The sequence below is a fragment of the Periophthalmus magnuspinnatus genome, chromosome 18 (genome assembly GCF_009829125.3).
Source record: "Periophthalmus magnuspinnatus isolate fPerMag1 chromosome 18, fPerMag1.2.pri, whole genome shotgun sequence".
Lineage (NCBI taxonomy): Eukaryota > Metazoa > Chordata > Actinopteri > Gobiiformes > Gobiidae > Periophthalmus > Periophthalmus magnuspinnatus.
The window spans coordinates 20,411,875-20,435,880 of NC_047143.1; the positions used below are offsets into that span (position 1 = coordinate 20,411,875).

The window sequence follows — 24,006 nt, forward strand, 5'->3', positions numbered from 1 at the left end:
CTCCTCAAAAACATCCCTGGAGTTGTGTTTTGTTTCATTCATGTTTGAGTAATCCTTTTAATTATTAGTCTGTCTACATCAGGGGTCACCAACCTTTTTTAACCTGAGAGCTACTTTATGGGCACTGAGTCATACGAAGGGCTACCAGTTTGAGACGCTCTTCTGAAATAACACATTTTCTCAGTTTGCCTTTGGTTATACATTATTAATAATGATAAATGATAATCATCTATGTGAACACACTGTTCACGATGCAAGACACTGATCACATTAATGATTTCTCAAAATAATTATCAACAATGAGCAAGGAGGGAAACAGATATCAGTATTCAGCACTTTAACTTTGCTGATCTTAGTAATTGTTAAATTTCCAGATGACTCTTACATCACTACATCTCATAGGGAAAGTGTCCCATTTTCACTATCCATTGACAAACCTTTTTAACAAAACATAAATAATATACATTGCACCATGTTTCATAAAGTGATCAATTATGTAATGTTAAAGAAAAATAAGCTTACATATTTTAAAATAAATCTTGGTTGCGTTGTGTGACTTTTTCACCGGTGTCGTGAAAAAATACTGTTGTTTACCCAAAGCTGCGTTTAGCTCTGGGCTTGTTCTGTCCATAGTGTGCGTCCCCGTGGGGAGTGCGTGTCCCCGTGGGTAGTTAGTGTGGAGCTTTGTGAGACGTAGTGAAGTGTCCCTCCACATTGTGCCGCTTTGCCGTCACCACAGTCGCTCCGCAGATGAGATACGTGCAGGTTTCTTTTACAGTCTTAAATCGTTGTGAAAGTGATCTCTTTATTTTCTACCATGTTTTGGAGTAAGGAACTGCTTTCAGCGCATCCTCACAGCGCTCGCGAGCGGAGCACTGGTTTTGTCACGCGCACAATACTGACCTTTGAAGTGAGTAGGTCAAAGTTCACCTTAACTTATCTAAACTTCACGTATAATGAACATATGTTTAAGATATGCTCCTACACGTTGAGAGGAACCAGTTGAGGTGGCTCGGGCATCTGCTCAGGATGCCTCCTGGACGCCTCCCTAGGGAGGTGTTCTGGGCATGTCCCACCGGGAGGAGGCCCCGGGGAAGACCCAGGACACGCTGGAGGGACTATGTCTCTCGGCTGGCCTGGGAACGCCTTGGGGTCCCACTGGAGGAGCTGGAGGACGTGTCCAGGGTGAGGGAAGTCTGGGAGCCCCTGCTTAGACTGCTGCCCCCGCGACCCGGCCCCGGATAAGCGGAAGAAAATGGATGGATGGATGTTTAAGATATTGTCATTTTTAAATCTATATAAATGCAAGGGTGATAAAAAAAAATATAGCAACAGAATAAAATAAAATTTTAGATGCAGCTCATTAGTGAGTTGTGCTATTTTTAGAACCGGTCTGCGGGCGACTCATGTGGGGCTTGGGGGCGACATGGCGCCCGCGGGCACAGGGTTGGTGACCCCTGGTCTACATCTCCAAAGCTGAAAATGCTCTGTCCCCACTTGTGATGTCATGAAATAGTAGTTTTCAAGTTAATCGCTACCTTTTACCTTTTGTTCAATAGAGACTGGCAATTCCAACGCTGCAATGATCCAAAAGATTCTAGTGAAAGTGCATGGAGTTTAAAAACACTATGGAGCACTTCCTTTAAAACATTTATGCTTTTTCCTTAGTCAGTGTTTAAACGTCTATTTAGCAGTTCCTTTTCAATCCTATACACAGTACTTCTTAGACAGTAAAGTATTCACTGTTGCACGTGGTAATGGCTTATTGATCAGGGCTGGTTATCTGACAAAGGAACTGCGCTGTGCTCCACATTGAACCACGTAATCCCGCTCTCCCCTGCGCTTGACACACTTCCTCAGGTTAGAAATATCGACTGACCTGCTCCCATTTTGTCCTGTTACAGAAAGATAAGAAGGGTCCTTTATGAGACCCCAGCTGTCTGTAAAACAAGACAGTAAAAATGTCAACAGGTAGTAACACATGGGCTAAATGAGATCAGCTCTCCAGGTCTCGGGTAAGGCAATCATGTTTGTGGATGCTGTAGTGATCTGAGATAAGAACATGGTACTTATAAAACAGTAGGTGGTAAGAGTGATTAGGGGAAGTGTATGTGAGATTTTGGTAAACGGTCACATTTTTATATAGTGCTTTTCCACTTTCAAGGCACTCAAATCGCTTTACACTCACCCATTCACATGCACACTCATATACCAGTGTATGCAGACTCTGGGGGCGAAGTGGGTTAAGTGTCTTGCCAAAGGACACAACAGCATTTGTCTGTGGGAGCTAGAATCACACCGCCAACCTGTGGGCCAGTGGATCTGACCACTCAAGCAATGATGTTTATGTCAAGTGTGGGATTTGAACCGGCAACCTTTGGATCAGTGGACAAACGCACTAACAGAGCTACTGTCTACTTTTTATATTAAATTTCACAAACCTGATCTACCTGTGTCCCCAGACAGGGGGTAGACATTTTCAAATCAAATATAGCTTTTACTGATAAGAATTCTAATCCCGATTTATTCTTAGTTACAAAAACATTGGACATGATGGGCATATTGTTTGTTATAATTTGTTGTTTTGGTTCTCAAGAGGATTATCCAATCAGAATGCAGAATGAACCTCACATGAGTCTCTCATTTGGGTTGCCAGTTTCAATACCCCAAATGCCTCTCTCTGATCTGAATCCTATGCAAAAATGTGAATATTGAGTACGATGTGAGTATATGTCCAAAATAATAATAATCAGAACTGTTTGGACGGATTACTTAAACAATATTGCAATATCGTCACCAGGGTAATCCAATTAAATTATTTGCTGCCAGGAGAGAAGAGGTCTAAACTGCAGCGCATATGGCAGGCTCCGTGCCAGCTTCAGAGTCCTGAGGTGTATTCCAATAATTTACTGAATGTCTCTCTGCTCTTTACCCCATTTCACTCTGTACTGTCCTGTCATATAAAGCCTGCAGGCTGTAAAAATGTTAAAAATAAAATGTGCGAGTTTAGCCCTGGATTAGTTCTGCTTTCTACTAGTCAAGTTTTTGTAATAGCTTAGTCCAAGCTTGTTCCTGAATTAGTCCTGGTTCAATCCCTTAAGACCTGGCACACACTTCACTATGGCAAACACTGCACTCTACACTCTACACTCAACTCCTTATCTTACTGTTTACAAAACCCAATGTATTTGAATGCACTTCGAGCCCTGGCTAAGACATCAAAGACCAAGTGGGCACTGGCTAGTTGTTTCTCTATCCACTGTGGCAAATTGAAGCTACAATCAAACCAATTTCAACGCACAAAAAGAACACATTTGCACGCTATCCGGTTGGCAGCGTCCGGAATTGCTACTGCAGCATAGCTAATCACTGAAAAGGAGGATGATCCAATTGTGCTAAGGGAAAATTTGAAACAACTTCTGTGGGTCGTGCTGGTTAATCTACTAAACATCAAAGGGGGTGAATTGGGAGGCCAGGGTCTGAATGGTAATCCAGAAGGAGAAGTCTGTGGTCGCTCTCTGTTCATTTAATATCTGTAAAAAGGTTTAAACGTGGCAGAGCTAATACAAATCTCCAGTCGATGGGAGTCTTGATAATGCGCGGTAGGAAAGAGCAGGAAATGAGTTCTCCATCCAGGCGCTGTACTGTAAGGTATTGTTGATAAATTGATTTTAACTTCCGAACTGAGTGGGGAACAGGGTGGAACAATTTTATAAAGTTTTGTAATTTTGATTTGTCATTGATTCAGATGAGAGAAAGGCGCAAACGTCTTTCTCATCCACAAAAGTGCTTCCCTTTCCCTTCTGTAATTTCTGCTAAAATAACCAAAAGCACCTCTGTCTGCGTCGCCACGTTTGCTTTGGTTCGCTTGGGAGCTTCACCTCTGGCTCCCACCCAAACCACAATGCTGCTCTGTGATTGGTCCGAACCACTGATGGATGGATCCTTGTGAGTTTGTGAACACATAGATATTGCGAGAATTCATCTTTGTTTCCCATACATTTTGCTGGTGGCACAGGTATGCGCATATACAGCAACAAATACATTTCTTTATTACAGTCTGCTGGAGTAAAAATGTGATTTATTACCTCCAATTAATCTTGAAATCGTTACTTTTTAAGATGTTATAAAGGTTCAACAAGCAAAAAAGAATAACTTGTAATACCTATTTATACATCTTGTTTTTAGACTAAGTTGGAGAAAATTAGGTCATGGGGAGCCACCAAACTCTCCTCCATCACTGCAAAACCCTGAAGTAAATAATGATTCCTTTACACACACTTACCCCTCTGGACTGTATCTCATTCACATAAAGAGGAGACAGAAACTCAGACTTTCCCTCCACCCGGATGCCGTCCTGGTTCAACTTCAGGCTGCCCATCCCCTCCTGCAACACAAAAAACAGGTGATTTTGATTTTGATACAACTAATATGAGAATCACATGCACTTCATAATATGTTTGTAGAGGTCTAAGAGCATTAACTTTTTTTGTTTTGTTTTTTTCAGTGAGAAAGAACATTATAAACTTGCAGGACATTTTATTGTATGTTGTATATCTTGTTATTGATTGTGTTTCAATATGTGCACTCTATGGGTCCTCTTTATTTGAGGGGGTTAGGACCTATACTCCACCCAGAACTCCTGCTGCTGTGACCAAGACCAGAAGTGACAGAGCCTTTTCTATGTCAGTGCCCAGACTATGGAACAGCGCCCTCTGCCGGTCAGATCCTGTCAGTCTTTAACACAGTTTAAGACTAGACTGAAAACCCACCTCTTCTCCCTGGCATTTAATACTAGCTAGACAAGATATCTTGGTGTTTTATTGCTTCAGACGACATCACAACAGACCAATCATATATAATACAAATGCTGACTTTTTGTTGTAATACAATAAGTTACTGAGTCTAGTACCAATAAAAATCCAGCTAAACATTTGTGTATTTACATTTTGGATATTTCATAGCAAAGTACAATGTAACTAATAGGGAAATCTGTCTCTCGTCACATTCTAAATTGTTCTTTGCCTGTGTATCATATTATCTGTGTATTAGTTTTTTGTTTACTTTTATGTGAAGGAGCTGAAGTTGTTTTTAAATGTGCTATATAAATATATTTAAACTGAATACCATCTTGTACACAATTTTACAGCAATCAAATAAAAAAATGATTTGAAATGACCCAAATATGAAAGCTAAGGCTGCAATCATTTATGGTTTTCAACAAAATATTCTTTTTATGTGAAAATGCTGCTGTGCTTGTAGTTAATATTATACTTATTAACATCTGAAATTGTGTGATTCTTTTATTAGGTTATGAGTTAATAATTCAGTCTTCTCTCAAATGCTATTGATCTTGCATGTGTTTAAAGTGTGCGCTACTAACTAGAAACCTGATTTGAAAACATAAATGGCCAATTTAATCTCAATAAAAAATAAAATTAAATACAGCCCTATGCATACACCACCCAACGACGGCACCTTTAGAGCCTGAAAAGTGCTGGTGTCAGACTATAGTACTGTGGAGCCATAGTCTTCCTGGCTGAGCTACACACGGTGGCCAGGGCAGCTTTGATTGACGGGAAAGAAGTTGGACATGGCATAGCGATGACAGACTGACGTCCTGCATACGGGGAGGCAGAAAGAGAGGACTGGTGCAGATAATGTGACAGAAGAATGGAGCGAGGGCCTATGGAAATGACAAAAAGGAAATAAGTTCATCTAATAGGAAAAAGATGGGACCGTATGGGTCTACTACGGCTGCACTGGCCCGGAAGATGTCTGCTATTCAAATGATATGTAAAATATAAATCCGTAGGGACTTTCTGAACTTGCGGTGAAATTGGGCATTGACTTTTATATAACTGTGCTCACAAGTTATCAGCAGTTTTTACATAAAAATTCTGTTAAGGGAATCTCAAGGTGTGCAGTAAACTTGCATATTTCTGCTTATGTAAATGCAATTATGGATTTAAGTGAAAATGTATAGACTCTGGAACTGTCGGTGACAGTTTTGGGACTGTGATGAATACAGCTGTTTTTAAAGTTGTTTAGTGGCTGCCAACTGACAGTTTAACATAAAAAAACAATAATGAATGGAAACTTTCCAAAAATGGAGGGACTATGTCCCTCAGCTGGCCTGGGAATGGAGGAGCTGGAGGATGTATCTGGGGCAAGGGAAGTCTGGCAGTCAGTGCTCAGACTACGAGCTGGCCCCAGATAAAGCAGAGGGAGATGGATGGATCTTTAAAAGGTTGCTGGGGGGTAATCAGCTGATGACAAGACCGATAATTATTTAAAATACATTTCTTAATCTCAGTAATGTGCTGTGACTTTTTTGGGTATGAAGCAGACTTTAATAAGACAACTTTTTATACAAACAAATAGCAAATCAGTATATTTATTTATTTACATATTAAATGCATAATGAGCCATTTATAGTCAGATTAGAGAAGCCTACACCTACATAGTGCGTTAATATTTGTATATATTGGACTGTATTTGACACACTTCATTTATGCAGCTGAGCCTTCTGTACTATTGTTATCTATGTAATTATTATTATGCATTTAAAACCATAAGTGTGACATATGACGGCTCTGCAGATGTGTAATGTTATTACACAAAATTATTATTACACAAAATGTACATTTATTCTTCACACAAACTAGCCCTGAAACTAGTTCACTGTTTGATTAAATGTCTATATTTTTAACTAGCATCTAATCATTACACAAGCGAAGCTCCAAACAATGACATGATGCTAAAACACACTTATTTTAGACACTTGTGGTGAAAGTTGGCGCTGCTGTTGTTGTCTCCTGTCCAATTCTCATGGATCTATAATATGGGTTTATACAGCAGTGTTTGAGTCAGCAGTGGTCCTCCGTACGCATGTGCAAGTCTCTAAAACATCCAGCTGGCTCTCTGGTTGAAAACATGCTGTGAAATATAATGGCACAGCATGGTCTCTGTAGCACAGGACAACAACCCAAGTTAATAAGGCGTTTGGAACCGCGGTTGCTGTAGTCTGCTCAGTGACCAGTAGGGTGTATTAAAGGACACCGTCAACCATGCTTAAAACAGGCAGAAGTGAAGGGAAAAAGGGATTATTTGGATATATTTCTAAAGTATTTAGTTATACTTTTGAGACATGATTTTAGGTTTTATTGGACAAGCACTGCTTGCCTTGATTGCCACTGCCTAAACTTTATAAACTGCAAAGTTATATCAAAAATATTTAGCAGAATTTTAAGTGGATTGAAAATTGTCCGTAAACTCTTGAGTATTGAATAAATATGAAAATGTATTGGAAAATCTGGTCTGAAAGTTTGGGAACTCTTGAAGCAAGGCATACATCTTCATCTTTGTAAAAAATTACTGCAAGTTGTTTCTAACTGTTGAAAGTGAATACCATTACTGAAATATTCCCAAAAATAATACAAAAGGTTGTGTCCATGATAGTCAAACAAAAAGTGAAATATTTAGATCTAATTCATCTTTCAGAGTTAGGTGAGTCTGGCTCTCCTTGGCCGTGGCTGTGCGTCTGGCATCCTGATATGAAATGACCCCAGCTTTTACTATACAATACACTTTTATTTCATTGTTTCAAGAGTCAGATGCAATAGAAATATCCCATTTAGCTTTCAGGCCGCATTCACTTCAAAGTTATACGAATAATCATATCCCTGACCAGTTCTTTCATGTTATCCTCTTGTACATTGAAATGTCTGATGTCTGATTATATATGTCTGATTTGTACGTTTTACTCCAATGATGTACTATAATGCTATGACTTTCTATGTAAAACATCAAAGAACACTTACGTTATGGCTTTCTATTGACATCAAAGAAGTTGTCCTCTCCATTAAGGATTAAAGCCAATATTTCAATACTAATTATGGTATTGGGAAATACAGTGTATAGCTTGAAAAAATTTAATCACTTGGAGTAAACCTCAAACATTCATTTTTTTATAACAAGATCTGCATCTGTGCATCTGGGAAATTCTAACTGTAGACAGCATAATATAAGTCTATTCATTCTTCAAAACCATTTTTGGAACAACACAGTATTTGTTGTCATGTAGGTTATGTTTGAGGTATGTATGTCCTCAGTGCCACTGCAGCAACCTGCCAGGAGCCATGGATGACCCCTTTGACCCATCTCCAAATCTTAAAGGTGAACTATGCAACTTTTCCAGTGGAGGGTCTACCACCTGCATGTCTCCGCGAAGGTGGTGTATGGCAAGTTAAAGGTCATATCTGTGGAGAGGTGCGCCTGTTCACAGCAAGAATTTCTGTTTTCAAGGATTTTTTTTAGCCATAAAAGCATTAAATGCAAGGTATTCCAGACAAAGCTATACCATCTCCATGGAAACAAGCAGAAAATTTCACTTTTATGACGATTTGGTCAGGGCTAGCCAAAGCGATTAGGTTTATGAGGAATTTAAATAAAATAAACTTATGAAATATTTTTCATAAACCAGTGATAAACTGCATTGTGTACATTGATTGGTTTTAGTTTCCTGTTATATATGCAACATTTTGAAGACTTTTTCTAATTAAAAAGATATAATACTTTGTTTAAAATTGTGAATCGCTATGGCAACGTTCTTAATTTTTTCATCATTCCGAAACCCATGAATAACAACCCCACCAGCCATTTTATCTGCTCTAATCCATAAACTATAAAACAAAGAACCACATTACTCTTTAATAGACTAATCTTTTAGGTGTGTAAGCTAGCCAGCCGCGGTCCGGAGAGACACAGAATAACGGGGTACATTTTGTGGCACAACACCAGCAGCACTGATAGCATCTTTACTCCTGACACAGACTGATGGGATCCCGAAGAGCAGAGGAGCGATAGCAGGCATCCAGGGACACATTCGTCAGAGAGAGGGGGAAGCTGCCAGCCGGAGTTTGTTGACAAACTGCTAAACTGTGTGTATTGTTGTGGAATATGTCACAGAGACTCTCCTCCGCTATAGATAAAGACTTTGGGTGTCATGGCAGCACGCTAGTTTTCCCTAATTCTTTATCAAAGCTGAGGAAGAGAGAGAGAGACAGAGAGAGAGAGAGACTGAGAGAAAGAGTGAAAGAGACAGAAAGAAAAAGAGAGCGTGAGAGAGTGAGAGAGACAAAGAGAGCGAAAGAGACAGACAAATAGAGAGAGACTGAGAGAAAGAGAGAGAGCGAAAGGGACAGAGAGAGACCGAAAGAAAGATGGAAAGGGAGCAAGAGAGAGAGACAGAGAGAGAGATAAAGAGAGTGAGAGAGAGAGACAAATAGAAAGAGACAGACAAAGAGAGACAGAGAAAGACTGAGAGAACGAGAGACAGCGAAAGAGACAGAGAGAGAGAGAAAGAGAGCCTGAGAGAGTGAGAGAGACACACAAAGAGAGAGCGAGACTGAGCGAGAGAGAGACTGAGAGAAAGAGAGAGAGTGAAAAAGACAGAGACTGAGAGAGACAGAGAGAAAGCAAGAGAGAGAGACAGAGAGAAAGAGAGAGTGTGAGGGAGTGAGAGAGACAGAGCGAGAGAGACAGACAAAGAGAGAGACAGAGAGAAACTGAGAGAAAGAGAGAGAGCGAAAGAGACAGAAAGAGGATGAGAGTCAGACAGAGCAAGAGAGAGACAGAGAAAAAGAGAGAGTGAGCGAGTGAGAGAGACAAAGAAGGAGTGAGAGAGACAGACAGAGAGAGCGCAAGAGAGACAGGGAGAGAGAGAGAGCGAGTGAGAGAAAGAGAGAGACAGAGAGAAAGAAAGCATACAGCGGGAAATGTTTGGATACCCTGAACTTCACGCCTTGTAACTTTGTATTAAGGTCAACCAATTTTGTCTGAGATTAAAGAAATGCTTGACCTACATAACGCACATTACACAAGTGAAGATACACATTTCATACAGCAAAAGTTAACCATCAATTTCTTTTTTTTTTAAACTACAAACGCAACATTTAACAACGCAAAAGGAAAAAAAAACTGTTTAATTGATGTTGAATGGTGTAATTACTTGGCACAACAATCCTTCTTAATAATAAAAAGTACAAGTGAAAAAACAGTTAAAGTTTTGTGGTCAAATTCAATATGTCATTATATGTTATTGTAAGTTGATAAAAGGATTTTGTACTTCTACTAGAACATATTTCTCAATTCATTTTTACCCATATTTCTTAACTTTTCTGGTAGGGGGTTCGTCAACTGCTCATCTCTACAGACACATATAGGTTTAATGCCGTACTGTGCAATGTTCTATGCAGAGCTGTAGCATCTCCTTGGAGACAAGAAGGAGGCATGCCTTCCACCAGAAAAGTTACACAGGATCTGTAAATATGCATTCCTCATTTCACTCGGAATGCTAAAAAGCAAAATTCTTTTTCTTATTTTTGTTTTTTGAGAATAAAAAATTGAACATGTTCTCAGTATGCATGAAATGTTTCTCATCTGTACTTCTTCACATTTATTTTAATTGCTTTCCCAAATTTACTTGAATTGACAAAAATAATTTATGTTATCAGAATGTTAAAAAGGCAATACTTTTTTTTTGTAATTTTGTTAAAGGTGGTGTTTGAAAGCCTTTTGCTGTCTTGCTTTTTGGGGTTTATTAAAATAGCTGATGTGATTTTTCTGTCTTTTATGGTGTTTGTTCACTTTGTTTACCCGCGCAGCCCAGTACCGCCTATACTCCTTTCATGAATAAAAAAATCCTATTAAAACATCCCACATATTTTTCCGTTCCAGTGCACAAATCCAGCAAAACCAAATGAAACTGGCAATTCAAAGTAAGAATGAAATTAAAATAGGACCCCCACTGCCTGATTACAGTGTTGGGACTGCAGTTATACTTACAATACCATAATGTAATAAAAGTCTGAAACTTATTATTGCAGCATCATAATTTCTGTTAAATTAAAAAATGCTAATTTCAGTGTTACGAGCCTCTACAGGGTTCACAACCTTTTTCTCTCCCCCAGTGAATCTGATATGTGGATGACCAAGTATTGTACAATTACAATATAAAATAAACATTTATGCAAAATATATAGTAGAGCAATGCATAATGACTTTTATAATGCCTTACTCTTTGATTACACAGCAGATTGTTTATCCACTGATCCGAAGGTTGGGGGTTCAAATCCCGCTCTTGACATAAACATCATTGTAGAGCGGTCAGACCCAGACCCAGTTGACAGTGCGATTCTAGCTCCCAAAGATGAATGCTGTCTTTGTGTCCTTGGGCAAGACACTTAAGCCGCCTAACCTCCAGTGTCTGCGTACACTGGTGTCTGAATGGGTTCCTTGATGTACAGTGCTTTGAGTGCCTTGAAGGTGGAAAAACGCTATATAAAAATGTGACCATGACCCACGACCATATATAGAGGGAGAAGTGTCTTGCCCAAAGACACAACAACAATATTCACAGGTCAGAGTGGGATTCGAAACGCCGTCTTCAGCTGAACTATGTAACTTTTCTGCAGGAGAGTTCACTACCTTGTCTCTAACATGAATTTTTTTTTCAGTTAAAAAACCCCCTGAAAAACATGAATTCTTACTGTGAACGGGGTCGCCTCTCCATCAATCTGACCAATAACTGTGTCCTGAGGCTTGTTTTCATTTAGATGGATTAATGCCACGATACGGGACAATGCAGGCAAAGCAATACATTTACATAGTGCTCATTTAAAGTGATCTAGTTACCTTGACATGTTTCGCTAGCTGAAACATATTTCATTGCACTCACCATGGAGAAGTTCATGACTTTGAGGATCCACACAGTGAGAGCCAGATTGACGATCATAGTGACGAGGAGGAGGAGCAGAAAGAAGTAGAGCCCCCTCTTCCTCCATCCGTACACCGCACCCGGACCACCCCCCTCACAACCGCCACCCTCACAGCCAGGCCGGGGCAGGTGGAGGGACTGCGATGCCAGGATGTAGTGCTCTTGGGTAATCTGCAAAGCAAACACACCTCTGTCAGCCGAATATTACCTCCTGAGTGCCTCCGAAAAGTCTCTAGGCTGAGGCACAGAAAGGGGCGGCTAAATATACGTAGGACTGGGCAAAATATAGTCAAATTAAATCATAACTTTTTCCTTATATTGATCATAATGATTTTTAAAAGTTTTACTGTCAACGTTCTTCCTCTTAAGCCTGAACTCCAACCCACATGTTTTTACTGACTGAGGATTGGATGTTGCCCTCTCGGTTAAAAAGTCCCAAGCTCATCATTGACGATTACGAATGAATCTCGACCTCAATTAAAATTCAGTCAAAACAAGTATGAACACTGAAAAAACATCATGCAAATAGGACATTTCCTCAAGAGTTTTAGAATAGTCTTATACTCATCAGAACTACAGTCCACGTGGGAATATTGAAGAAATTATTTTATTTTATGGTGAAAACTACATTCTTTTGTATGAAATAATATGTTTCATTTTGTTATTCATCATTTCCGTAGTATTGAAATCAACAAAAGACTATGGCTGTGTTCATACATATACACGCAACATAAAGATTGGGACTGAACTGGGAGTTAACCTGAAATTAAACCTGGTCTAGGTCAGTGCTAAACCAGGACGCATCAGGACCAAACAGTCTACATCAGGACTAAACTGAGCTAAAACAAAGACCCTTAGATTGCAATTTTGGAGAAAAGTTGGTATACACAGATTATATATATATGTATCTTCAACACATAGGTACAAATAGGAGCTACAGTGGATGCTATATTGTGGTTCACCTTTTTTTGATGCAATTTTGCACGCTTTTTTTTTTACAGCGTATGAACTTGCATTGTGTTCTGTGTCCTGATTGGCTAAGGGACTGTAGACCAATCTCCTCCGTGCCGTGTCTCCTGTACAGTACAGAATGCGCTGAGTCAAATTTACATAAATATGGATCGCAGTGTGACTATGAAGTGCTGTATGTTTGGAAGTTTTCTCCCCGACAAAACCCACAATGTCGATGAAACGCTCTGTGTTTCTGTGCACGGAGATGCGCCTCTGTGGATACCACTGAAGCGGAGGCATACATGAACAACACATTTAAAGCAATCATCGAGGAAGGAGGATATAATATACGAAGGTTTGAACTTTGAGAGTGTTTAAACGAGAGAAATGTGAGAAAATGTCAATGCCTATCTGAGAAAAGTGTATAAAGTGTGTGGTGAGGGTTTTTTACAGCCTTAAAACATATATAATAATTGTAAAAAATAAAGATGACTACTTCGTGGATTTCGCCTATTGCGGGTTATTTTTAGAACGTAACCCCCGCGATAAATGTGGGACCACTGTACTATACATACAACATTAAGACTGGGACTGAACTAAGACTAAACCTGGTCTAGAACTGGGCCAAACCAGTAAAGTAAAGTATGTATACACAGACTACACAGTAATATCTTCAACACATAGGCACAGATTAGGTCTTGGGTGTGCTGCTTTCATAGTTTGCGTTCATGATTACACATCTGGCTCAGTCCTGAACAGAGCCGGGGCAGAGTCATCCATCACAGTGTGCTTAAAGACAAGGGCGTTTGGGTGATGTTATTTTATTAAGAGAGCGATATCACCGCACCCACAAAACAAAAGGTTTCATTTTCGCTCCAGACACTGGCTCATCAGTCAAGATCCAGCTTCAACCAGGGATCAAGATTATTCTGTGATTATTCAAGTCATGATATTGAAAAAATATATAGATAACACTGTATTATAACTACACTTTAATTATGTCTGTGTAAACCCTCAGTCGTCCAGGTCTGACCCATGGTAAAATCCTAAAAAACAGTTGATAGATTTAACTTTTGGCTTTTACACTTTAATTAGCCTTAATAAAGCTTGAACAAATACTTAATTCATAATGAACAAATGGTACATTAAGGAGGATTCAGGCTTAGTAAGTCGTATTAATATCCTATCCCTAAATGCTAACCCTTTTATGTAGCACTTTTCCACCTTTAAGGCACTCAAAGCACTTTACATCAAGGAACCACTAACCCATTCACAAACACATTCTATACGCCAGTGTACGTAGACACTGAGGGCGAGGTGGGTTAAGTGTCTTGCCCAAGGACACAATAACAGTATTCAACTGAGCTACCACAGTTATTGTAAAGCGATACCAAATTGTAGTCGTGACCAATTTAGAAGCAAAACTTCCTTCCTCCAAAAAAATGTTTTCTAAATGTGTTTTTATCTGACTATTTATGTGACATTAACTTTGTCCAAGGCTGCAACAAAAAAATTGCAGTGTAATCGTGACTAACTATCGTCATCTGGACTACACAGACTCCAAAAAAACACATGCTATTGCCAAAAGACATCTTAAAACACAGATAGCGACATAATTACATTACCATACATTTAAATGTCATTAAAGAGAATAAACTATTTGAGATTTTAATCAAATAAATAACCTGTAAATATTCTCTATGGAGACGCATTCAGACAATATATATTTACCTTCATTTTATATCTTAAAATATATTTCAAAAAATCCAAAAAGAGGAATGCTGAACTATTGAACCATATGAATGAATGAGAAGTAAAGATATCACTGTTGTTTGGTCCTGATGTCAGTAATTGTGAATACCTATATAATACTCAGCTTTCTTCTCACAGTGATCACCATTTCTAACTCAACCCTATGAACACACAACACTAAGTGCCTCCTAAACATATATTTACTTTCCATTATAACCTGCAGCTTTGTTTATTCTCCACCTCAAGTCTTGACATTTCCGTGTGTACCTTTGTATAAAATGATTTGTTGAGTTTTAATCACAGGCCACAGTTGTTTTCCCTGTTAATTACTTGTTGACATTTTGCACCCCTGCATTCTTATACAGTGACAGATTGAGTGACAGCTTCCTGTTTACAGCTCCCCTCCAGCACCGGCTCTATAATATTTATGCCTATCAACCTTCACAATGTAATCAACAACTATACATTCACTCCATAGGCTAAAAACTGCTTGTAATTACACTTAGATATTAAATCAGTCGGCTTTATAGGCTATAGAACATTGCGGCGCGTCTTTATACTTCTTGTAAAGCCTGATAGGAAAGCTCATATAAACAAGAGAATCCAAATAGGTAAAGGGATAGATATTAGGTGCATTATAAAACAAGAGCCTATTTCATTTTATATTTGAAGTGAAATAGAGCGTAACATTATTTCATTTAATACAAGACCTGAAAGTTATGGCATTAAAGAGACAGATCCAAAACATAAAGTGATGAATATGATGGTTTAAGGTCTGCCAATATAATTTTCACATTATGGCCTATATCCACACAATTTGAGCAAGCATCAAATATTATAAAGTGTATTATTGAGTAGCCTGCTAACATGGCACCAGCACTAATATGAATGAACACAATTAACCCCCCCAAAAATGAAAATGGCCAGATAGGATCTGTGCACAATAGCACCTGGCAACCTCACTGTTAGCGTCACTATTTCCTGTCCAATTTTATCTGAGTTTTTTTGCAGAGTCACGTCAAAATTAATAAATTTATTTAAAGATACTGCGTTTCATCATTGGATGTCACTGACGATATGTTAAAAACTACACAAATAAAATTAATACTTCACCGGAGGACACTTGTGTGTTTAGTAAGAGGGAGGTTTGTGTCGCAGTGCTAATGCTTGTTTATTTAATATTTTCCGATTTTAATAAAAGTGACTGGTAGCTTTGAGACACAGTGAGCTAGTTAGCGTGCTGCTTTGCTCTGAACCAAATCTGTAATTATTATTAATTTAGCCAATGTTAATGCTCTTGGATGTGCTTAAAATGAGCACTCCTCCTAATTGAACCCTACCATTAAAACTTAAAATTGCATAATTAATGTGACCTTTCTAGTCTAGAGTCTGCTACCTGCTTGTCACCATGAGATGTTATGGTGTTGACTGGAATGTTCCATAGTATGGCATTAAAGTTCGCCCATATCATTCCAATACTTCCTCTGTATATGTTCAACATGCGTTGCCGGGAATGCTCCGCAGAATGGCATTAAACTGATCAATCTTGCATTTATTTAATTGCAGATGTCTGACTGTGATCAGCAGGGTCAGATCTGTAAAGAGCCACAAATCTGACCTCTAACTTGGCCTGGTCACCTGCTAGAGATAAGCAGGTTTAATACATTATTCTTACATCTCAAAGGAACAAGCAAGCAGTAAACCATCCATCAGAAAAGTTCCACAGTGTCCCTTTAAGTCCAGACTCCATCATTACTTCCCACACTCACGCAAAATCAAATTATGTCAAAGACTTGGATAACTTTCTCCTGATTTCCCTGGGAGCGTTGCTAATTCACTGTGCTTACTAAAACGCTTTAACATATGCATAGGTAATGGCCACACCTGTGCTCAGTTTTCCCTGCGGAGACACAAAGGGTACAAGCCATGCATTAGTGAAGTCTGAGATCTGCATGCCTTATTCAGACTCATTAGCATACAACACGGATGGCACTTATCATTAGCCGCTATCTTTGTCAGTGCTGCAAAGACTTTGGATCTGCGTTAGCTAATTACTTTTCAGCAGAGGTCTACATGGATTGACCTGTGTTTTGGGCAGAACAATTTGGGGCAAATTTCTAATTACAATTTTTCCTGACAAGCTTTGCAATTAGGTTTGCTAGGTATGTTTTAATAGTAGGGTATTGTTAAAGGATCACTATGTAACTTTTCCGGTCGAAGGTGCTTGTCTCCCTAAAGATATAACAGCTTCTTAGGATATTCCACAGTATGCCAACATTATACTGATTTACCTCCATGGAGACAAACAGGTGATGCAACCAGGCCAAGTTAGAGGTCAGATCTGTAAAGAGGCATGCCATCCCCGCTCACAGTAAGAATGCATGTTTTTCAAGGCATTTTTATATGGAAAAAAAAAAAATCTATTTTTTTTCCTCCCATATTCATCCATCACGATTTTCGATTTGATTTTCTTCCATATTTTTGAAATCATAGACAGGTTGACTTCAGGTATAAAGAGCAGGGTGTCAGGATCACTACAGTTTTCATGTTGATAGGACTAACAAATCTGGAGAAATCCACATGTAAAGTTTGGAATTAGTTTGAACAATATATTAAGCCTAAAAGCATGTGCGTGTTACTGATATTGTCAGAAACAAATGCAATGTCCGTGCACTTAATTAAGACAGTGTCAAAACTTGGACTGTAATGATGAGAAATGAAAGAGAAGGGAAAGGAGCAGAAAGAAGGTGAGGAGCTGCCGCTGGATCAGAGAGAGGGAGGGGGAGCGGGGCATACGGCACCACACCCACAGAAGCACAGGAGAGGAGACACTGGGCTTTCAGTCAAATTGTGAAGATTTAAGTCAAAACTTGTGAATCACAAGGACACCTGAGGAGAAATAAAAATGTGTGCTGTGACTCAGAGCTTTCTCCTAAACAAGAGAGCGATGACTCCTCTTCAGCACCACGCCCTATTCCCACCACAGAACTGGCTGTAGATCTGTCCATTAAAATGCACGTGCCTTATCCTCAAGATCGATCAAAGTTTAGATTGGGACCTATCGTTCTTTCGATGTTTGGCACAACCCTATTTTTGACCAATAAAAACACTTACACCGATAAGTGTAATGTGTACACATAATGTATTAAACTTAAAGTCATAAATGTAATACTGTGGAACATTCAAGACAAAGCAACAACATATCCATGGGGACAATTTGAGGGAACATTTGAGGGAACACTGATATATGAAGCTAAACTAATACAAGAAACACATTCATCTCAGAACACATTTGCAGAGGTTTGAACTACATTTTGTTGTTTGGAGACAAAAAGTGATTTCTTGTATGTCTTGTATGCCTTCCTGTATTGAAACTGGAGCTAAAATCCTTATGTACAACTGTAAACTCCTTGCTCCTTACCACCCAGGACACATCATCGCGCTCAGCTAGTGTGGATTCAGTGTCTGCAAAGATTTGGAGAAATAAATCCAAAGTGTGACGCGGAATCGAGATGTATGTGTGAGCTCAGACAATGCATACAAACTGAAACAAATACATTTATCCAACCACAACACTTTCTACAGAACCTCAAACTATTTCAGAACTTTTGATTAATAATTCAACATTACAATTACACTGTCTCCTTTAAAAAAAATCAAATTTATATATCTTTCATTCAAAACAGGTTTCCATTTTCCTTTGGTCCATTCAGAGCTGCAGTGTGTTTGAGCCGTGTCCTCATATGAACATGACTGGCCTGTATTTTTCGCAAACTGCTCAAACACAATTACTCAATTTGTGATGTTTTTATACATTAAGCATGCAAGGTTATTTAAATGAACATTACTAAATACGTTTCACCAATGGTATCTCGCAAAAGGGCGGGTCTGAAAGCTGTTTGTGGATTCAGTGACAAAAATAACATGGTTCACATATGCACTGATTTCTTTAACCCTATAGAAGCGTATCCTATCATTGCCGATAGAGCGCTTTTGCGAACTTTCCATTACCGTAACTCTGCAACCAATTGGGCAATTATGTAAATTCAAACGGCGTCTTAAAACAGAGGCATGGGGCTCTTTAAATATTTTACTGTCATTACGGTTATCTGCCTCCGTTGTCCCTCGAAGATGACGAATGAGAGCGCAGGTGGCGTGAAGATTTTCCCAGTCACTTATTCAATGCGTCAAAGAAAAAATAAGGATGGATATAGGGGTAGTTGTGTGAAAAAATGCAGTACATTCTGATACCTCTGATTTTTCCTTTAACATGATTTTATAGCTAAAAGAATAAAAATCTAGGCGAGCTATACTGGTCTATAGTGTGCTCAGTCCTTAAAGGGTTAAAGAAGTACTATGTAACTTTTCTGATCTGGGTCCGACACCTGCTTGTCTCCATGGAAATGCTTCTGCTTTTGCTTGGAATGTGCAGAACTAGGTCCCTGCTGCTGATCTCTGTCCATATGGAAGCTTTGAGGCCATGGACGTCTCCTGCCATCGGTGTGCTCCTCAGGCTGGCATCTGATTGACTCCTGGGCCCTGCATGTGATTGGAGCAACGTGGCAGCACACCTTAAAAGGACCCGCCCCTGCCACTCTGGGCTGCTGGATTTCTGACTGAACCGCATGCCACTTGTGACTTGTGATAATGTTGAACTTTAAATCTGGTAAAATCGTGTAAGCTATAGTACACTGAATCAGTTTTGAGACTGTTTTGTTTTGATCTTTTGTGTTTTACCTTGCACCAGTTTTGAACACGCCAAGCCCTCTTTTATTAACTTTCATTTGCTGTTTAAGTTTACAACTATTATGACACTCTTATTTACCTCATTATTAAAAAAGCCGCTTCTTATTTACCTTTTTACATCCAGGGTCGTGTTACTTCCTTTCTACCCGAGGAATAGATTGTAACACTGGCCTGGTGGTGCTAACGGCTTCTCTCCATGGAGGTAGATACACTTAAAGCCATACTGTGAACCATTTAAAGCAAAGAAGCTCCATTAGAAAAGTTAGATAAAATAGTGAATTGCCCATAGAGAGATCCCAAACCCTGCTCTTCGTGTTGTCAACAATTTTGAGAACATTAATAACTGGTAAATATTAAATGTTTTTTGGGTGATCTTTATATTTGAGTGTGGCAAATTCCTTTTCTATATAAACCTTTTGAAATGTCATGTTTGCTTGTTTTGCCCGTTCCACCAATGCAACTCCAATCACTCTTTCCTCTCCTCCGCCACAGTACAACTCTATCTCCACCTTAAGAGATTGTTTCCTTGGATGAATACATTGGGTCACGTCTTCCAAAAAAGTGTCAGATGCCTCGGCGGTGGAGGCTGTGACTTTGCACTAGATACAAATGACCTGTGCCGCTGGCCTAGAAATGTCAGCGCGTCCAATTTACCCAGCGATGCGGCTGAGGGACAAGAGCCTTATGAGAGGTGCTTACACAGAGGCAGAGTATAACTGTCAGAGCAGGGTCACATAAGCCCTGCGCAACTATAACTTTTCTTAACCGTGAAACCTCTATCAAAAATCCAGTCTTTATGCTGTGGTCGCTGATGCAAAACAACGAACTACGAAATGGACATTGTATTTTATCATTTATGTATCAAAATTGAGTGAAATTTTACTATTGTGACAACACTAAGCACTAGTAGCAAATTGTTGTGATTCTTTTGTAGTTTGGTAGTTTTGTAGTTTGGTAAAATTACAGCAAATGTTTACCAAACATTGGGATTATCCAGTATTACCTTCTGTGTCAGTGACATAAATGAGTTTCAATATTGGTATTTACTATGATATTTTCTGTCACAATATATCGATCTTCAATTTATTTATTTTTTACTGTGACAGGCCTAAACTTGCTTAGCACCCGAAATGAGGCATAATCAGGCATTCTCAAGGTTGTGTCTAAAGTTACAAACGTTATTAAAAGCTCAGTTCAATTCAGTTTATGTGGTTTCAGTCATACAAAAGGTATTTCATTTTACATAACTTGTTATTGCTGTATAACTAAATCAGGCTGACCCAAACATTGACACTGCTCAATAGAGGAGAAAAAAACATGACGCATTTGCTTACATATCGCCTGTCCTATTAGGGAGAAATCTTTAACTTGCAGAGGTCGGTACAGGGACTGGGACAGATAATTGTTTTAATTGGATACTTCAAAATTTTGACCTAAAAGTGCTTTACAGCTTAATAGACCGAACGTTTAACCCTGAACCAGAAGACTGCCAAGTCCAGTCTGCACTAAATCTTTGGCATCTCGAATTTTTTGAAATGTGTAATGGAAAGTAAACTTCACAAGCTTTTATAACCTATAACATCTATAATATCACAAATATAATTATATATATTTTTTAAATACTGTATAGGGCTGCAAGATGAATCACAATCAAATGGAAACTGCAATTTGAATGGATGCAATTAATAAGTCCCAAAGTCTACAGTTTTTGAAGTACCATAATTTTCCTCCAAAAACAACAAAAACACCAGGTCCCACTGGTGTGATAGGCCCTACCGGGCACACCAAGCTTTGAGGTTTGTGCAGAAGCCAAAGGCCAAGTGCTCAAGTGAACCAAAACAAACATGGCGACGCCGACAGATGCACTTCAGTCTGTTTTAGCAAAAATACAGACTATTTTGTTTGTGAAAAACGTGCAGGATGAAAGCACTTTGTGCATTTGTGGACAGGGAAGATATCTGTGCTTTTGTCTCATCTGGATGGAACAAAAGTTTGATTGTTCAACTTTTAGTGCTGCTGTTTTGACACATTGACCAATGAGATTCAAATCATCATCATGGCGTTACCCACTTTCTGATCGCTTTCAGTGGGAACCATCCCAGATTGATAATGTGTAGAACTCAATTCAGAGTGCTACACATATAAATCTGGTGTGAGCCAGGTTACTATTCTCTTGGATGTGCTTAAAATGTAAACTTTGAACAGAATTCTGTTATTAAAATATAAATCGCAAAACTAATTGCAATCACAATGCTTGTTAGGAAATTTGCAATGATAATACACTACCAGTCAAAAGTTTGGACATACTTTTGTATTTAATACAAGTCCTTAAAGGGTAATAACCCTTTAAGGACTGAGCACACTATGGGCCAGTATAGCTCACCTAGACCTAGACCTTTATTATTTTTTAGCCATAAAAATCATGTTAAACGAAGTATCAGCATTTGCTGCATTTTTTCACACAACTACTTCTATTTTACACATCCATCCGTATTTTTTCTTTTACGCGTCGAATAAATGAGTGAAAATCCCCGCAGCCCCCGCGCTCTCATTCGTCACCTTCAGGACAACAGAGGCAGATTACCGTAATGACGGTAAAATATTTAGATAGCCCCGTGTCTCCGCTTTGAAACGCCGTTTGAATTTACATGAGAGCACGACTGGGCGCAGAGTTACGCTGCTGGAAAGTCCGCAACCCGCTCTATCTGCGACGATAGGATCCGACGCTATAGGGATAACGGGGAGACGGGGAGACAGCGCAGGGCGACACACGCCACAATCTGCCAATGGATCGCGGATGCCTGGGCTGATATATCAGTCTCAACTGTGGTCCGAGTTTCATGGAGGGAGGAAATGTCACTGAACTGTTAGACAACAGCATTGACACGGATAATGGCGATTTTGACGAGACGGAATCGGGCACTTTGAATGAACTCATTCTGTTCAACTCAGACACTGAAGAGGAAGAACTCGACGGATTCGTGAATGAGGAATGAACTGAAAAAGTGAGCTTTACGTGTTTCTTTCACGTGTTTACAACTAAACAAGGCTGGGAGATATTGTGAATATGGACATTAACGTTTGAACAACGTTGAGTTATTGTTATTACGTTGCACTATTTCGAGAGTTACTATATTGTGAATGCATTAACTTGTTTTGTGAGTTTGACTGACTTATCTGACTGTTTTGTTGACATTCCCTTCAGCGCAGCTCTATCCCGTGGTTGCGTAACACAACCCCAGCTACTACAGTAGTTTATATCCTATGCGCCTTATAATGCGGTGCGCCCTATATATGAAATTTGTTTTAAAATAGGCCATTCATTGAAGGTGCGCCTTATATTCCGATGCGCCTTATAGTGCGTAAAATACGGTATTTGTCACTACGATTTGTGTTAATAAGCTCATTTCACAACTTGCAAAGACCAGAGGGAAGTTTTGCAGTCATGGTAAAGCTAACAACAACTAGCATGCTAACACACACTTCCCAATTATTCCCAATAAAACGCTTTATAACAGTGTACTTATTTTGACCTCAAGAGCCGCTTGTACAATCTGCACTGGACCAAGACAAATTTTGCTAAAATACATTATGGACATTCTTTGTCCATAATTCTTTGCTTCATACATTTCATGACTTACGTATGCATCTATTATGTGGAAAGTAGTAAACATTGCAAGAGAAGGTCAAATTTTTGGACTGGTTTGAGCCACAGCACTCTATATATTCAACAGTCCAGATAGCAACAAATCCACTCAAACTTTGTCCAGGTAACATTAATACACCAGTCAATACATATAGTGTCCTAAAACTGACTTTTGCCGAAAGCGATGCCCGATCTGGACACAGATTTAAGTCTATTTTAAATTCACTGTTGCCAAGGGAAACGTCAGCACTTGTAATTTCTATGGCAACCCACTGTTTCCAATGGATGCTGTGATTTCTTTGCAGACTTTTTAATGCATATATTAGCCTGGAGGAGGGAGCGGGGCCGGATGGACGAGTGCATTGTATGTGACGCTTTGTCGATGTGTTGTTTAAAAATGGCAAAGGTGGAGCAGGTGGACAAATCACAGGCCACTTTCACTTGTGCAGCACTCACTGGTGGTTACAAAGCACATATTTCACCACAACAAAAACAGTCTTTTATATAGTTTGTTTCTGTCGCCTTTTATTTCTACTTTGTTCAAGCGTTGGTATGTTTGTAAGTTTGTTAGGCAAGAAAAAGGCTACTCAAAGTAAAAGTTCAGAAAGTCTTACAACGAGGGCTGGGAAATTAATCAAATTTTAATCAAGATTGAGATTCAGTCATGTCTAATCGTCAATTATTTGCTTGGGTGACTTTAATCGAGAGAACTACAGCCAATCTTCTGTCAGTAAAAGTATGTGGTTTGCAGAGTTCTAACTTTGGGAGGTAGGAAGTTGACTTTCTTGGAGGTTATTCTTGGAGGTTGCACAGATTAAAAGTGAGTCTTGTTTTTGTTCATTTTGTTTACGTTTCTGATTGATCAATATGAAGAAACAAATACTGACTCATATTTTTAACATAGGAGCGAGGCAAATGTGAAATGTGATGGTCTGAAAACGACTAGCCTAAAACAGCCTACAACACATTTACTCCTACAAGCTATGATTACATGTACTTTCTAATGTAATTTATAATAAAACAAACACTTTGAAAGGTTGCAAAAACAAAAGAAGCTTAAGGCATACCTAGAGTTAGGCTCAAAAGTTATATTTCTGCACTTGTGTTTAGTTTTACAGTCCATTCACTTTTC

General features: G+C 39.1%; 2 protein-coding genes across 2 annotated transcripts in view; both read right to left on the bottom strand.

Moving 5' to 3' along the window:
* Positions 1 to 24,006, bottom strand: part of adissp (adipose secreted signaling protein) — a 200,473-nt gene that overhangs the window by 94,518 nt on the left and 81,949 nt on the right. The gene's annotated exons all lie outside the window — the stretch shown is intronic.
* Positions 1 to 24,006, bottom strand: part of LOC117386391 (zeta-sarcoglycan-like) — a 70,541-nt gene that overhangs the window by 36,949 nt on the left and 9,586 nt on the right. The window contains exons 2-3 of the mRNA XM_033983749.2: positions 11,741 to 11,950; positions 4,286 to 4,387 (exon numbers count right to left, since the gene is read on the bottom strand). Of these exons, the coding sequence (XP_033839640.1) occupies positions 4,286 to 4,387; positions 11,741 to 11,950 (312 nt within the window). The remainder of the gene's footprint in view (positions 1 to 4,285; positions 4,388 to 11,740; positions 11,951 to 24,006) is intronic.